The sequence below is a fragment of the Plenodomus lingam genome (genome assembly GCF_022343315.1).
Source record: "Plenodomus lingam strain CAN1 chromosome Unknown contig_23, whole genome shotgun sequence".
In the NCBI taxonomy this organism is placed as follows: domain Eukaryota; kingdom Fungi; phylum Ascomycota; class Dothideomycetes; order Pleosporales; family Leptosphaeriaceae; genus Plenodomus; species Plenodomus lingam.
Genome location: NW_027093940.1, coordinates 1,002,481 through 1,018,098, shown reverse-complemented (window position 1 = coordinate 1,018,098; position 15,618 = coordinate 1,002,481). Strand labels below are relative to the sequence as shown.

General features: G+C 54.0%; 8 protein-coding genes across 8 annotated transcripts; 3 read left to right on the top strand and 5 right to left on the bottom strand.

Annotated features, from left to right (window-relative positions):
* Positions 1–22: 22 nt before the first annotated feature.
* On the bottom strand, positions 23–1,595 carry IAQ61_006070 (uncharacterized protein; the record flags this gene model as incomplete). Its single annotated transcript, XM_003835852.1, has 2 exons — positions 23–1,381; positions 1,470–1,595. The coding sequence occupies 2 exons, from the start codon at positions 1,593–1,595 to the stop codon at positions 23–25; spliced, it is 1,485 nt and encodes a 494-aa protein (XP_003835900.1).
* Positions 1,596–1,904: 309 nt separating this feature from the next.
* Positions 1,905–3,227, top strand: IAQ61_006069 (uncharacterized protein; the record flags this gene model as incomplete). Its single annotated transcript, XM_003835853.2, has 1 exon — positions 1,905–3,227. One exon carries the CDS (start codon positions 1,905–1,907, stop codon positions 3,225–3,227), a length of 1,323 nt encoding a protein of 440 aa, XP_003835901.2.
* Positions 3,228–3,756: 529 nt separating this feature from the next.
* On the bottom strand, positions 3,757–4,182 carry IAQ61_006068 (uncharacterized protein; the record flags this gene model as incomplete). Its single annotated transcript, XM_003835854.2, has 1 exon — positions 3,757–4,182. One exon carries the CDS (start codon positions 4,180–4,182, stop codon positions 3,757–3,759), a length of 426 nt encoding a protein of 141 aa, XP_003835902.2.
* Positions 4,183–5,655: 1,473 nt separating this feature from the next.
* IAQ61_006066 (uncharacterized protein) lies at positions 5,656–7,233 on the bottom strand (the record flags this gene model as incomplete). Its single annotated transcript, XM_066097041.1, has 2 exons — positions 5,656–6,510; positions 6,562–7,233. The coding sequence occupies 2 exons, from the start codon at positions 7,231–7,233 to the stop codon at positions 5,656–5,658; spliced, it is 1,527 nt and encodes a 508-aa protein (XP_065953033.1).
* Positions 7,234–8,123: 890 nt separating this feature from the next.
* Positions 8,124–8,984, top strand: IAQ61_006065 (uncharacterized protein; the record flags this gene model as incomplete). Its single annotated transcript, XM_003835856.1, has 2 exons — positions 8,124–8,311; positions 8,381–8,984. The coding sequence occupies 2 exons, from the start codon at positions 8,124–8,126 to the stop codon at positions 8,982–8,984; spliced, it is 792 nt and encodes a 263-aa protein (XP_003835904.1).
* Positions 8,985–9,723: 739 nt separating this feature from the next.
* IAQ61_006064 (uncharacterized protein) lies at positions 9,724–11,947 on the bottom strand (the record flags this gene model as incomplete). The annotated part of the gene is made up of 7 exons (XM_003835857.1): positions 9,724–10,243; positions 10,292–10,428; positions 10,492–10,553; positions 10,601–11,208; positions 11,421–11,628; positions 11,689–11,769; positions 11,821–11,947. The coding sequence occupies 7 exons, from the start codon at positions 11,945–11,947 to the stop codon at positions 9,724–9,726; spliced, it is 1,743 nt and encodes a 580-aa protein (XP_003835905.1).
* Positions 11,948–12,658: 711 nt separating this feature from the next.
* On the top strand, positions 12,659–13,701 carry IAQ61_006063 (uncharacterized protein; the record flags this gene model as incomplete). The annotated part of the gene is made up of 3 exons (XM_003835858.1): positions 12,659–12,818; positions 12,875–13,081; positions 13,187–13,701. The coding sequence occupies 3 exons, from the start codon at positions 12,659–12,661 to the stop codon at positions 13,699–13,701; spliced, it is 882 nt and encodes a 293-aa protein (XP_003835906.1).
* A 496-nt stretch (positions 13,702–14,197) lies between these two features.
* Positions 14,198–15,147, bottom strand: IAQ61_006062 (uncharacterized protein; the record flags this gene model as incomplete). The annotated part of the gene is made up of 3 exons (XM_003835859.2): positions 14,989–15,147; positions 14,746–14,921; positions 14,198–14,467 (listed from the first exon to the last, which is right to left on the bottom strand). The coding sequence occupies exons 1-3, from the start codon at positions 15,083–15,085 to the stop codon at positions 14,198–14,200; spliced, it is 543 nt and encodes a 180-aa protein (XP_003835907.2). The 5' UTR covers positions 15,086–15,147.
* Between the last annotated feature and the right edge of the window lie 471 nt (positions 15,148–15,618).

Sequence of the window (15,618 nt, the reverse complement as noted above, 5' to 3'; positions counted from 1 at the left end):
CCATTGCCCTACAAATTCACTTTCAGTCATAGTTGCTCAAGTCCAGTGGCACACTGCTTCCCCTCCCGGCCCTGTATTTCTTCGGCCCATTCGAGAACTCTCTTGGCTTTGGGAACTGTGCTTCGTCCTGGAACCTCCATCGCAAGTCATGAATAGGAATAAATTTACTCTTACCACCCATACTCCCACCCATACCTGGAGTAGTAGGGCTCTTCATGCCTGCCCCATTTGACAGTGTATATGAAGACGAGTCCATCATTGATCGAAGCGGTGTCTGACTCGCTTGCCGGCTCGGCGCTGCGCTTGGAGGAGGAGGGGGAGCGGGCGAGCTTGGGTGATGGACAGATGGTGTCGAAGGTGCCGACCCTGGTGGAGGGGGCGGTGGAGGGGCGGCAGGTGCACCACGGCCAAACGCATTGCGAGCTGCTTGCTCTGCCAAGGATGGTGCGTGGCCATTCGTCGGCGCTTTTGGTGGTGGAGGAGCTGGTGCTGACGGCGCGCGACCATCGTAACGGTACGGGTCGTAATCTTCGTCTTCTTCAGACGGGTTATGTGAAGGCGGTGCAGAAGTTGGTGGAGGTGGAGGTGTTGATCTTGAAGGTGCTCGTGGTGCTGGCGAAGGTGGTGGAGGAGGTGCTGCTGGTGCTGAAGGCGCTCGCGGTGATGGGGCTGGGCCTGGAGGTGGAGGAGGTGGTGGTGCGGATGGCGTCGATGCCGGGGGTGGGGGCGGTGGTGCAGGTGGAGCGCCTCCTGGAACAGGCGGAGCTCGTGAAGGGGTGGCCGGCGGTGCAGGAGCAAGACCTGACGGCTTTCGAGAGGATGGCGGTGGCATGGGTGGTTTCTTGCCGATTGGTGGCGGAGGCTTTGGCTTCATCGAGGCTATAGACGACGGTCTCGAGTCTTTGAGTCCCCCGAAGGCGTTCAAAGCTGGGCGACCTCCAGGTACCGGTGGTGCAGGCGGAGCTCCTGGAGGTCTCGGCGCAGCTGCTTGTGGTGGTTTCGGCACCGAACTCTGTGATGTCTCTGGATCTGAGAGGTATGGCGCACTGCCCTGGTCTGCACCCGTCTTGACACCACCCGACTTTCTCAGCTTTGGCATGCCGCCTGCAAAGAGGCCAGCCAGCGGTGGCGGCGCAGCCGAAGCATCTCCGCCTCCTGTGTCGCTGTTGCTTCGACCTCGGTTTCCGCCTCCTGGCACAGGCGGCGCAAGTCCTCCTGGAGGCGCCGGTGGTCTTCCCATGCCCGGTACGGGAGGGGCTCCTCCAATGGCTGGTACACTGGGTCCGTCTGAGACCTTGCCTACGATAGGGGCGGATCGGTCGTTGATTACTCCCACTTTCTTCAGCTTCGCGCCTTTGGTAATGTCACCGAGGAGAGCGCCCTGCGAGGTGTTAGTCACAGCTCCACGTAGCGCAATCTCCCCTTCACCCTTCACAGCATGGCGATTGCGCTCCCGTGCATCAACATACTCTTCCTGCTCCCGAAGGCGGTTTCCCACCTGGAGCTTTCATTCCAGGCATAGGAGGCGGTGGTGGTGGCCCTCCAGCACCTCGACCCATGGGCGGCATGGGCGGAGGGGGAGGTGGTGCGGGCATGGTGTCGTGTGTGCTCTGGACCAAGTTTGTGGGGGTTTTCTACGCGTGGTGAGGGGTTGGTGGGTGTACTATGTAGGGCTTTGGGTGCCTGATATCGGCTTATTGGCGCTGGTCGAGCGTCGTGTTGGAGAGTTGGGAATTGGGGCTTGGGTTGGAACATTCCGTCAGTTGGGAGTCGCTCATGGTGGCTTGGCGCTGGTCGCATCATGATCAAGGCTCGACCTTCTCTCTCTCTTTCACCCACAGCTGGGCCATGTCAAATATCCGAACTCGCCCAACACCACCACCACCGCTAGCATTGCCAACGCCATGAAGCCGGGATGGTTGCCACTGCGGGCACAGCCACAGCCACGGCCAGTATGCCAATTGTGCGATTACATCCTGCAGCAGCCTGCCAGTCGCCGCCCGTTTCTGGCCGCGTCATCCATCAAGGCACCTGGGACACCACCCTCGTATATGATACGGCGCACGCCTGCACGCCTAATACCACGCATAGTACCCGCCCGCAGCATTACGACGACGGTCCGGAAGGGGCAAGAGCTGGAAGATGAGAGCAATGGGCATCTACAGATGTCGGATCGCATCGCTATGGTGAGGGCAAAACTTGAAAGCGTCGAGTCTCAGATCCGAGAAATATATCGAATACCCAAAGTGCCAACCGAAGCTGTTATATTGGGCATATTAGATGAATTGGACCAAATTTCCCAGCTGTCCATCGCCATACGGTCAGGGCAGCCTCCACCAACCAACCCATCTATACAACAAAGTTCTGCGGGCGCAATCCTCTCAGGGCTGCGAAGCGACGAAAACACCAGCACCCACAAGGTTGTCCGAAAGAAGTCACTCGGTTTTGACGCTCTCCCTTCGCCCTCGTACCTCTCCAAACTTGCAGAGGACTTAATCAAGAATGAAAAGGTCTTTATCTCTCCCGATATCCTCGGCCATTACATTTACTTACAGCGACTTCTCGCCCGACCGAAAACGATCCCAGAGGCCCTCTACCTCTACGCACACAAGCCTGTCCCGGAAGAAGGCTCCTCGCCTCCCAAATTCTCGAAACCCTCTCCCAAGTCTGTAAAACAGGCTGTCCCCGCGGATCTCGCCAACGACGCCCTCACAGCAGCAATCCAAGCCAAGGACCTCTCCCTCGCTCTTGCCGTCGTCGACCAAACCTACCGGACCCCAGCATGGCGTCGCCACCGCATGATCACAAAGATGGGTCTTCCTGCTGCCATAGCCAGCCTCACACCCCTCGCCATCTACATGGTTGCACAAGAACTTTCCGTCTACAGCGGTTACATTGACCCCGCCATCTTCAAGCTCTATGCCTTTTTGGGGATGAGCACCTATGTCCTCTGCACGGGTACACTCGGCTTTGTGGCCTGGACCACCCACAACGATCATCATGACCGTGTGGTTTGGCGGCCTGGTGTTCCGCTGTTGGATCGTTTCTTGCACGAGGATGAGCGCGCGGCCCTGGACAGGATTGCGTGCGCTTGGGGGTTTAAGGAAGAGTGGAGAAGAGGTGATGAGGAGGGTGAGGAGTGGGAGGGCTTGAGGCAATGGATTCTGCTAAGGGGAATGGTGTTGGACAAACCGGACTTGATGCCGGGTATGAATACGAGTAGGTGATGGGTGCTGCAAAGTATGAATATGGATATTTGAATGCAAATTCCGATTTGATGATTGTAAATATGAAGACTTTTGTGTTCTTCGCACAAATATACCCTTGGTCAAAGTAGCTCACTCATTTCAAATCACTCTTATAATTCAGCCACTACACCGCCATGACGCATCGACCTAACATCCCAGAAAAGCTTGCATCGACATTTCATGCCCCTCTGTGGCATCATTTCGACATCCAGGGACGCGGGACCCCATCATTGCATTAGATCGCGATATATCGCAAACATAGTAAATCATGCGCAGTTGTATTTCTGGAGCCATCAGCTTGGCCATTGTAAGAACTTGTGCAAGCGCAGCAGCAGAACGACTCACCAGTATTCCCAGTCGAATATCAGAGATTCGTATCCCGGTTGTGGGGTTGGTATTTGTTCGTATCGGCCCTAGCAGGATAGCGACGGGTATATGCCGAGCTTCGGGGCGCGAATGTACGAATGGCGGGTATCTTATAATTTCACCCGGCTCACTCTTTGAGAAATCAAAGATACACACCATCCTCCCCCTGTCCCTCTCCCTCTCCCTGTTGTTGTTCCCGTCTCTCCCCCCTTCTCGCCTCCGCACCACTCGTCTCCACAGCCGCACCCGCCACATCTCCACCCGCTCTCTCGCTCTCGCTCTCTCCCTCCCCCTTCCACTCCAACCCCCTAACTTCCCTAACCTCCTTGACCACCAACGCCCTCCTCTCTTCAAACCGCCTCAGTACCTCCCTATTCTCCACCACAGCCTCATAGCACTCGCGATCATCGTGTTCGCGCGCGTACTCCTCGAGCTGCGTGTTGCTGGCCACGAGATGCGCGATTTGGTTACTGAGTTCGGCGTGTTTGGCGTAGAGGGTGGGGAGGGTGAGGGTGGTGAGGGCGGTGGCGAAGCGAGTGGGGGAGATGGGGAGGGCGGTTGAGGACATTGTGATTGGTGGTGGGGTTGGTGGTTCGCGGGCGTTGGGTTGTAGGTGGATGGGTTGGGCTGGCCGGTGGGTAATGGGCGTTGATGGTGGTTGATTGATCGAATTGTCGTGAGAAGGTTGTAGACGCTTGAGGGTGTTGGTCAATTGTACCAAATGCAACGGAGTTTTGCAACGGTGATCTTTGATGTTGTACAGTGTACAATACTGGCAAACATGTGGGGCCGAAGGCAAGGCTGCCGCTAACTCCCAAGCCCGTACGCAGTCACCGCTCACTTCACCGCCCTTCTATTTGGGCAAGTCTATACATCAGCGTCGTGACACTAGGATTAAGATATAGGTGTAGTTAGTTAATATTATACTATAGTAAATCACAAGCCTGTCTTATACTATAGTTAGCATATGTATAGAAAAAGAGCCTATATATATCTACAACATTTAAAGGTTGTCCTACTAATCTAACTTCAACATATGACGGAGCGCACGCTTACCCCGCTTCAGTCCGCCGTGTGCACCAGTCGCAGTCTCTGACACTTTGATATATTATTCATAATTTCATCCATCATCATCAAACACAGCACATTCTGGCACTTTGGCGGAGTGGTTAACGCGGTATGTTGTATCGATTCTGAAAATCTACCGAGACATTTTACTGACAAGTAATAGCTGGCCTGCTAGTCCTTCATTGAAGGGAAGTCAGCCAGTTCCTTCGGGAGCGTGTGTTCGAATCACACAGGTGTCGCAAAAACCATATTTTTTGCTTTTTGTCCCTCTGTGCATCGAGGGAGGGGGGTATCGTCTGTCATTCAAAGAGAGCATCCAGATAATTAGGCTTTCAGAAATTTGTCCTTTTTTTGCTAGAATAAATTATGTATTAATACTCAAGCTTATTATAACGACTAATATATTCCTACCTTTAACTAAACCAAACTAAACTAACTTAAATCAATAGCAACAACAAAAAAAACCCCGAGCCAGACAAATAGCCATGTCATTTCAGACTTAGTCGTTCAATTTCCCACAAGGGCCTAGAGATAAGCAAGGCTGGTGTGTGCAAAAGAGCATAGTACATGCACCATGGACATTCGCGCGTCCTGGGGGAAAAAAGCCGGGCCACGCTGGTGCCCGGCGTGCATAATCATAAAAAAGATGGGCATAGTTAATTTGTTGTTGATTCATTCTACATGGTGGTGCTCACCCACGTTGGTGGTCTACTGTGGGAGAGAGTGGCAACGATGATATTTGTTGGGGGTATAAACCGTTCACACCACAGTCTGATTTCCATGTGCCCAAAACTCCATGCCACCTCGAAGGCAGCCAGTAATAAACTCTAGTTTGGCCTGATCTTGCCATCAGTAGACCTGCAAACCCATATCCCGCTGACCGGATGGCAATAGACAAAACGCCGTCGTAAAAAACACTTTTCGTTAAAGATATCGTAGATCGGCCTGCGATCCTATGCAACCTCAAATGCTCTCACAACTTCGTGTCCTGTCGATTCGAGTCGCTTAGCCTACGGAAGGGACCTTGGGACGTTGTACTGGGACCCGGTCTAGATGCAGTGGTTCGTGTTTCACTGCTTCCGCTCGCTGTTGCGCTTGTGCTACCGGAGCTACGAGCCGTGGAATTTGAGCGCTGGTGAATGGTAGCGCTTATCAGCCATTGCAAGTGCATGCGCATACTACTGATAGCAGCATTAGCATGCAGCATCTCGTCTTTTGCGCGTTGGCTCTCATTAATAATCATCATGTTGGTGCGACCATCAAGGTCGGTCAGTGCATTTGCGATGCGAGACACTTCCTCGCGAAGGGAGTCGTGCAGGGTGAGCAGGTGGTGGACCTGGGAGTCAAAAGGTGGCTGTGCAGGCGTGCCCTCCGTGCCTGGTGCCACTGGTGGAAAGGAAGCGGGAGGGAGGCGGAAATCGGGCGTCGGCGCTTGATGCTCGGTATCATTTGCATCCAGGGGATCCGTGACGGGGAATGAAGAATCGTTGCTGTTGGATGGATACAGGTAGTTTGTGATGTTGGAAAGTCCGTCTTCCAAAATGCCGACTTTCCTGGTCAAAGGCTCTAGTCGTGCTTCGTTCCTCTCGATTCGGGCTTGTTGTTCGCGGAAGTGCGGTGCCATGGTCGCCATTGCGCAACTCTTTTCATGCTCGAGCACAGTGGCGCGCTCAGAGCTGAACTTGCAGCCGACGATGGCGCCCTGGCACGAGATGACGTTCTTGGGGCAGCTATCATTCATGTGCGACTTGAGGTCCAGACGAAGAAGCTCGGCAGAGCATAATGTGCATTTCGTAGTTCGATTGAAGCAGATGTTGCGCTGGTGCTCCTGCGTAGCTGTTAGTACGTAGTGTCTTGTAGTGATGTCCGACCAACTTGCCTCGAGATCCTTCTTCATGACCGAAGCGCGGCAGTGCTCGCAGCTCACCGTGTAGTGCAAACAGCCCTTGTGGAAGTCCTTTTGGGAGATTTGCAGGCGACAGTCCTGGCCAGAACACTCGACTGGCGTGTACTCGCAGTACAGCATGACGTGGTCGTTGACATTGGCGCGCTGGGCCACCCAGTTGCAGCCAGCCTTGCTATTCGAGCACTTGACCACCAGTTCGTCCAACATGGTCTCGACAATCTTGGGAACAGGCCGAATGTCCTTTTCGCTCTCCACCTTGGCGCGACACGTCGGACAGGTCCTGCGACCGTTGGCCTGAGGGGCCCAGGCATGGTCAAGACAGTCGCGACAAAAGTAGTGCTCGCAGGCCAGCTGGACGGGCTTGTCAAAGGGGGTGTGGCAGATGAGGCAGACGAGGTTGCTGTCGGGGGTCGAGACGTATTCGAGCGACTGGAACTCGGGTGGGACTTTGACGATTCGGCTGTGTCGGCGCTTCGAAGAGGGTGAGTTGGAGGCTCTCAGAGCCAGAGGCGAAGGACTGCCAGGAGGGCCACCGACCGTGATTCTGTCGTCGACATCGGGCGGCACACCGCTGTGAAGGCTATGGGTGGACGCCTGCGAGCTCCGGCGGTCGTTTGGGGGAGGGATGGGGCTGGGCGCCGACATGGTCGTGATGTCTATGTCTATGTGCGTCTATGGGCCACTCGACGCAGTATAATATAGTATCGTCTCGTCTCGTCTTGATTTACGCCAGCCTCAGCGGTGAGATGGCCAGTGGTTGTCGCAAGCAGACAGGCAGCTAGTCAGCCAGGCTGGGGTTGTCGGAGGCGGCGTGGCAGTGGGGGGGGGGTTGGGGGCAGAGCGAGAGAGAGAGAGAGAGAGAGAGAGAGAGAGAGAGAGAGAGAGAATGGCTACAGCAGTCCTCACAGTCGGATAGCTAGTTGTTAGTCTGGCAGAGCAGGCAGCGACAGCGGACAGAATATTATATAGCAACAAGTGAGCACAGCAGGCGTGGTGAAAGGGCTACACCGGAATGCAGGCATGTTTCCCAAAGTGGAAGGGAGCAGGCGGGCGATTTTGTTGGTTGCGCAAGAGCGAGACATTGGGTCGCCCTCCTTGTACTTGGAGTAGAACACCGCCCTGTGCCTGCTCCGCAGTGGCCCGCTTGTCCGCCCCGAACAGAGCCAGACGTCAGCGGACCGCTCCTCGTTCGTTCGCACGCAGGTGCAATCCAGCCTCCCAAAGTCGTCACAGCCTTGCCGTCTCCACTTGCTTGCGACAGGATCACCCACCCCGTCTGTTTATTGCTGGTCGCACATGTAACAACATATCACCGCTCTCTACAGCAGCAACAGCGACAACGACAGGAGTACCTAGCATTGCGCGTCAACCTCGTTGTTCTTCCCTTTGATCCTTCCAGTCTGGTAGCGCTTCACCTGCCGCACATAACCACAACCACAGCCATAGTCATATCCATTCATCGTTAGTTATCCAACTCTAGGCTTCGGCGCATCGTTCCTTCTTCACTCCTTTGCATCCTCCCCACCACACCCAGCATGTCAACAAACCCCCCACAACTCTTTCTGCTCGCAGACCACATCAAGCTCTCATTGCTCGAGCGACAACGAGCCATCTCCCTGAACCTCTCGCCAAACAGCCAAGATGGCCAGATCTCGCGCTCACTCGAGCAATTGCGCTCTGGTATTGAATCGCTCGAGTCGCAAGTCCAGGACAAACCAGACGAGTAAAAGAGCCCCAATCTTCCATGCACCACAAACGGAACCCCCCTACTAACCCAAACATCCACCCCCAGATCCATAACCTCCCAACTCCCCCGTCTACGTACCCAACTCGCCGACCTAACCTCGCAATTCGACCGCGCATCTTCCTCCTCCACTACCCTCGCAACCCCAAACAACCCCTCCCTAACTCCAGACTTCACAGCCGCAAAATCAAAACCACAATCCCACAAAACCGTCCGCTTCACCGACGCAGACCCCAACACCTCCGGGCCCCCATCGCCCACCGAAGCCGCAACCCGCGCCTCCTTGTTCCCTTACCGCGACGACCCCTCTGCCGCCGACGACACCGCACCACCAGACCACTCGGACCTTGACAACCAGCAAATCCATGCCTACCACAGCCGCATCATCGCCGACCAGGACGACCAGCTCGATGCCCTCGGCGCGAGTATTGGCCGCCAGCGCGAACTCAGCATGCAGATTGGGGATGAGCTCGACGGCCAGGTGATGCTGCTGGATGATGTGGAAGAGGGCGTGGATCGCCATGCGGCCCAGTTTGTAAGAGCGAGGGGCAGGCTCGATCGCTTTTCGAGAAAGGCGAGGGAGAATTGGAGTTTGACCGTCATTGTCGTTTTGATTGTCATACTCGTCTTGTTGATTGTCATTACCAAGTGAGTGGGCTGGCGTGGAGTGGGTCGAAATATGTATATACAGAGCATCCATGGCGTTTTTCTCCCCGACTCGTGCAGCATCTTTTTCTTCTTTCAATTGTGGAATGGAACTCGGGGCGTTCCCCACTTCGAGATGAGGTCATCACATATCAAACACCCACATATAGGTAGATATTATAGCATACCAATCATCCACATCCAGAAACAATATGCTCGCCTCCTCCCCTCTCTCATTGCCTATACTTTTCTCTAACCACACATCACACCATCCAGTTGTCCTCCCCTTTTCCCTCCCTCATAAACCTCCCAACACGCCTCCCCGCGCTCATGATACCTACAAACGCCCTCTCAAACCCACAACAAAAAAAACGCCACGCCTGATGCAAACGAACAAAGGTTAAAGAAAGCCCACAAAGGAAGGGAAAAAAAGAGCCATGGGCGAAAAGGTGGTGGGGCGGTGGAGGTGCCAACAAGGGGAGGATACTAAAACGCGAAGCGTCAAGGGTATCATTTGTATGTGAGAATCTACAAAGGGAATGAACGCGCTGTTCGAGCTTGGATATCGAGGGATCATGCTTTTTCTTGGTTTCGTTAAAAAGGGTTGGTGGTGTTGGGAGCGGCGGGATAAGGGATTGTGGTGCTGGGGTGAGGGACAGGCTTGGCGATGATACTGATGCTAATGCCGATGCTGATGATGTAGGATGGAAAAGGGGCCATGGATGTGGTGTGTGTAGGGCGATGCATCATCGTAAGCCAATGACTTGTTTCGACTTGTCATAGACGACATAGGTAATGGACACGGCAGGAACCACCTTGAGCAGATTAGGCGTCAGACCGCGGAAGAGACCCCTCATACCTTCACCGGCAATCGTTTGGCGAGTGACGTCCATGATGCCCGTGTAGGTCCTCGGGTGCAGGACAGTACCCTGGCTTTGTAATCGCGTTCGCAGCACGTTGAGTGGGTATACTGCACTCGCTCCAAATGCGCCGGAGAAGCCACCGATGGCTGCGGTCATGAAGCCACCAGGCTGTGCGTCCTCTTCGTGGCATCCCAGTCGCTTTGCATTTCGCCGGGCGACGTAACGCTTTAGGTATTCAAACGTTCCCAGGTCAAGTGCTGCGTATGGGAAGATGCCAAAAATGCCCATGGGTAGTCCTCGGTAGTAGGCTGAGACACCACCAGTTGCCCACATCTTCTTCGCAGTCGCCCAGATTAACCGATTGCCGTGTAGGCCTCCGGAGACTGTCTCGCATTGCATCCGACTGAGAGATATTAGCTTATGCTAGCCTACAATGGTTGGCTCTGCTTACAATTTCAAGGTATCAATAGGGTAGACGGCGAATTGTGAGACCATTCCTGCAAGACCACCAGCCACAAACTTGGACCACGAATGGATCGTTGCTGGATCGTTGTGGCCCTCAATCTTGGCAAAAACGCGTTTTGCAGCCTAAATCAACATCAGAGTGTGTCCTTGAGCTCTTGCCTGCTCTAATCATGTCCAGATACCTACCTCGTAAGAGCCGAATTTGATGGCTGACTCAGGCATGACTTTAATGACGTTCAATCCATTGCCTAGCATAATCAGTTGGCGTCAATGGTACCAATCCGAAATAACATACCAGCGTACAGACTACGCATGCCGCCGGCCTGCCACAATTCCTTCATAGCAGTCGCAAGCGGTCTCCATGCGTTGAGCACGGCTTTTACGATATTGCCATGCTTCGCAGCAACGACGGCTTCTTTCGTTACGTCGGTTTGGGCAATAAGGTAGACTTTTAAACGATCGAGGGGTGCAGTCGAGGTGCGAGAAACAATTCCTGCAATACCTCCCGCCACAAAATAGCCTGGATTGGGAACACAAGCAATCAGCATGTTTCCGAAGTCCTCTAGAATCCCTTTAGGTGCCTCAACGACGGGAGCAATACACTCCTCTTCATCGAGGCGTGGCGGGAGGGTTTGCGGAACGGCAAATGTCGAATTAGAGGGCGAAGCCATTTCTAGCGGTGCCATGTAATCTGACGGGGCAGGAGAATAGGGCGGTGTCCGCGCTACGAGGAGAAGGGAACCAAATAACATATCAAGAAAGCGCTCTGTAGTACCTAGGCCTTGCATGGTGTCATCGCTGATGAGAACGTCACCCTCAGAGTTGAGTTTCATGGTTGCTGAAAAATAGGACATGACCGCCTCCAGATTGGGCGTGTTGGCGGGGATAAAGAGAAGAAAGTCCCTTGTACTGGTCAGCGCAGTTCCATGGTAACCAGCACGACAAAACTAGTGCCAATCACGAGCAAACCATATCACAGGCCGCAGCACTGGCAAGGCAACATGCAATTGCAATGGAACATTGGATAGATGGCAATTGAAGCCATCAAAATGTCTGCAGCAACTGTCGGCCCGCAATATGGCTTGAGTCGTGTGGTGCTTCTTGTGGAAACGTACCGCCATTCTTCAAAACTGATAGTGCCGTCATTATTCGTGTCCACCTCTTTAAAGAAGTGGTCGAGACTTCTGTTAGGAACCGCGAGGCCAGCGCGACTCAGAGCCATACGCAGCTCGTCCCTCGAGAGTCTACCGTCGCGGTCCTTATCGATGCTTCGAAACAGGGAGAGAAGCTCTTTCTCGGTTTCGTGGACGAAGGTGCGAAATTCTGCATGAGGCAGAGTTAGCCATCCGAGCCAATGCACAGCCATGCCATATCCCCACTAACCACCGTAGGTAATCTTGCCGTCGCCGTCTGTGTCTACAGCCTTCATCACCTCGTCCAGGAGATGGTCCGCGTTCTTAAGGGCTGCAGTGTCCTCTTAGCACAGTTTCTTTGGTGTGGCGTCTCGACTCTTACGGTGGTCCAGTTTCCGCAGCCCCTTCTTCAGAGCGGGGAGGTCAAGCTGGCCCTGTTTGCGCGTGTCAAGCGTCTGCCATAGCTGGTCGACCCTGGCGTCCGCAACGCTTGCGCTTTGTGTGTCCATTGTGTCCCCACTATCGTCGTTCTATCATGGCTGTGGGTCGCGAACACGCGGAGGTTGGCGGCTAGTAGCGCTGGACGAGGGGAGCTGCGGCAGGAATGGCAGAGGAGAAAGACCTGTTGCATAGGATTCGACGTGGGGTATGAGGTCAGAGTCGAAGCTTGGAGGGTTGGCCTGAAAAAGCCTAGCCTGGCCAGCAGCATCACCGAGAGAAAGCGCAACAGGGAGGTCGCTATTCGCCGACGTTTGATTGGACGCTCATTCACCACTTTCACCACTACAATCGTCCTAGTGAACAAGGCACAAGATACCTACCTCGCACTCATCACCTTGTCGGCACGTTTCTAGGATTGGTCTGTTTGTCGCGTGCCCATGGTCTCGTCCTCTATGTGACTGCCTTCCAGCCAAATGGGCCAACAATAGACGTTCTACAATCAGACCAGCCTCGACATCGCATCGGGTTCAGGACGGAAGAAACTAAGAATCTGTACATCTTGCAATTCCCATATACCCCTAATTACTTGTACACCATAATTTCTTACGCCCACTCTGTCTGGCAACTACGAAGCAAATTTGGATCACGTCTACCTACAAAATCACACCTCACATACAAAAACACCGCGAATCCCCCCGCATGAAGAGAGTTTGATATCAGTAACAGCCCTCGCTTCGAATAGCCACTGGCTTGTTCTCCCTCCAAACAATACGTTCAACATGGCATCTAGCTACTGGGAATCCACGCAACGGAAGTTCTGGACCTTCACCAAGCAGGAACTCGCGACAGAGAGAAAGAAGATTGAGGATTCCGAGCGAAATATTGTAAATCTCTATCCTCTGCCAGACCGCAGACACCTCAGTATCTACTTCTATCACCGTATGTAAAGTCGTACTTGGTTTTATTGATTGCGTTCCTCTCTGACTTGACATGAGAATTACAAAAAATGGCGCGGCCGCTGGGGATTCGGCAACAAGCTCTCGCCACTGCTCAAGTCTACATCCGCAGATTCTACACAAAGGTTGAAATCCGAAGAACGAATCCAGCGCTCGTCTTGGCCACAGCATTGTATCTAGCCTGCAAGATGGAAGAATGTCCCCAACACATTCGCATGGTGCTCGCAGAAGCACGACACTGCTGGGGTAAGTTGCCCCTTTTCCATTTTCCAATTCAGCAGAAAAAAAAACGAAGAGGAAGACACAAGATGAAAAAAGCCCACACTCACTCACACCCGACCCCAAATACAGACACATCCTTCAACGACATCTCCAAAATCGGCGAATGCGAATTCACCCTCATCTCGGAAATGAACTCCCAACTCATCATCCACCACCCCTACCGCAGCCTCGGCGAACTCCAAGCCCACTTCCAGCTGACGCAGGAGGAAAACGCGTTGGCGTGGTCGATTATAAACGACCACTACCTCACCGACCTCCCGCTGCTACACGCACCCCACGTCATCGCCATCACGGCCATGTTCCTCGCCGTCGTGCTCAAGCCGACCCAAGGCGGACTGCAGGCGAATGCGGCGGGGATGACGAGCGCGCTGCAGTCGTTGGGGAATGCGCGGAGTGCGGGTGGGGTGCAGAATCGGGTGCAAAAGTTGGTGGATTGGTTGGCGGAGAGTAATGTGGATATCGAGGCTGTGGTGGAGTGTACGCAGGAGCTGATTTCGCTGTATGAGGTGTGGGAGAGTTATACGGATAAGACGTGCAAGGACCAGATTGCAAAGTTTGTAAAGGCGAGGGGGCTGGATAAGTAGGCTTTTTTTCTCTCTCTCTCTATTTTCTGTTTTTTTTTTGGGGGAGGGGGGAGGGGGGGTTGTGTGTGAGGGGCAGAGAGGGTGTGAATGCTAAACTATGAACCCATTATCAAAACTAGAGGTCGATCTAGTAACCATACAAGCCACGATGCATTTCCAAACCAAAAGCGCATTCGATGTCCCGCCAGCCTGCTAGCACACGATACCTATACTATACAACATGCATACAGTATGGTGTATAGTACACAACACCCCCAGTACCCCTCAACCCTCAACCCTCAACCCCACCCCGTCCCCCCTCGGCTACACCTACCCTATCCCACCCCACCCTCACCCTCACCCTCACCACACCCATCCCAACGCCTCGAGAACTCGTCGATGCATGCATTCGGGCACTTCCTTTCCCTGTCCCCTCTCCCATTCTTTTCCTTTCCCATTCGCATTCCCATTTTTTTCCATTCGCATTCGCATTCCCCTTCCTTGTCCATCCCCTTTCTCATCTTCGCTTTGCCCTCATCCTGCCAGCTAATTCAAGCGCATAGAGTGTGCAGGTGTAGCGCCTATTAGGTAAGTTGGTGGGGTGGGTCCATTGTTTTGTGTGGAGGGGAGAAAGTGTAAAGAAGGGGGGAGGGGGGAGGGGTTGTTTCGGGGGTGGAGGGGGTGTGGCGAAGGTTGAGTGCGGAGGGGCGGTGTAGTATAGTATGTAGTTTGTTGGGGAGATGGGGGGATAGGGGAGGGTGAGGATAGAATGCTCTGGTACACTACGCTATGTACCTACAGTATGTTCAAATAGGGACCCGTACACACTACTGATATGTACCCTACTCTACTCTACCCGACCCTGCCGTATGCACAGCGCAAGGCTGAGAGATGATCGAAAGATGGAATCTACTCTACCTACGATACTCCATCATGACGGCGACAGGGGCGGCAGCGGCAGCGGCAGCGGTAGCGGCAATGATTGTACTGTACCGATACCAGTACCATGAATCATTGCACCGGTGCGGAGGCTTTACTCTCTAGCGATGACGAAATCTTGCTCACGGGCAGCAAGCGGGGGTAAAAGGAGGACATGGTCGAAAGCAGAAAGCAGAGAATAGGAACAACAACAATAGCCACAACCACAGCCACGTCCATAACCACAACCAAAACGATCTCTGTGTCCATGTGCTTGGGTGCGCGCGGCTGGAGACTGGAACGAGCGAGCGATAGCGGCGGAGCTATTTTAGGGGGGGGGGGAAGGTTTGTTTGGGATTGGTGGGCAGACCCTTGTTCTCAACGTCACACCACTCCCAGGCCCGGAAAAGCCGCGGAAGCTGGCGCATTTTGATGGGTGAGGACTAGAAGGCCAGGCTCCAGCACTGCCTAGATATTGGACGTGCATGCATAGTAGGTACCGTATTGTAGGTAGGTACCCTGATGTCGGTTGAACGACAGTTGTAGATGCTGTGTGTAGTATGTGTTATGTATGCGTGCTGTTTGGATCAAGAAGAGATGGATGAGAAAGTTTGGGGGGGGGAGTGTTTTTTTACTGTCACACGACCTTCACACATACTATGGTTGTCAACGGGCAACGCTGCATTCCAAGGAGGACGGGCGGACTGCGGCGGCCAGGAGAAGGGGGAGGGTAGTGAGGATTTGGAGAAGGCGGAGAGACGGTCGGCCACGATGAGGTGGTGGTGGTGGTGGTGGGGTGGGAAGCCGTGGGCGGTGGATGCAGCATGTTGTTGGCGCTGGTGTTGGCCGTCGACGTGCGCAGCCGAGCGGCGATGACTAGCGCTTCCCTGAAGCAGGCGGGACTGGAGCTTGGAAAGGGCCCCCAGTGCCTCTCATCAGCTGTGGAAGCCGTCGGGATTCGGTACAGGTTTGGCCATGGCCGCCCTTGCCGAGCCTCTTTGTTGTATGCACGCATACTGT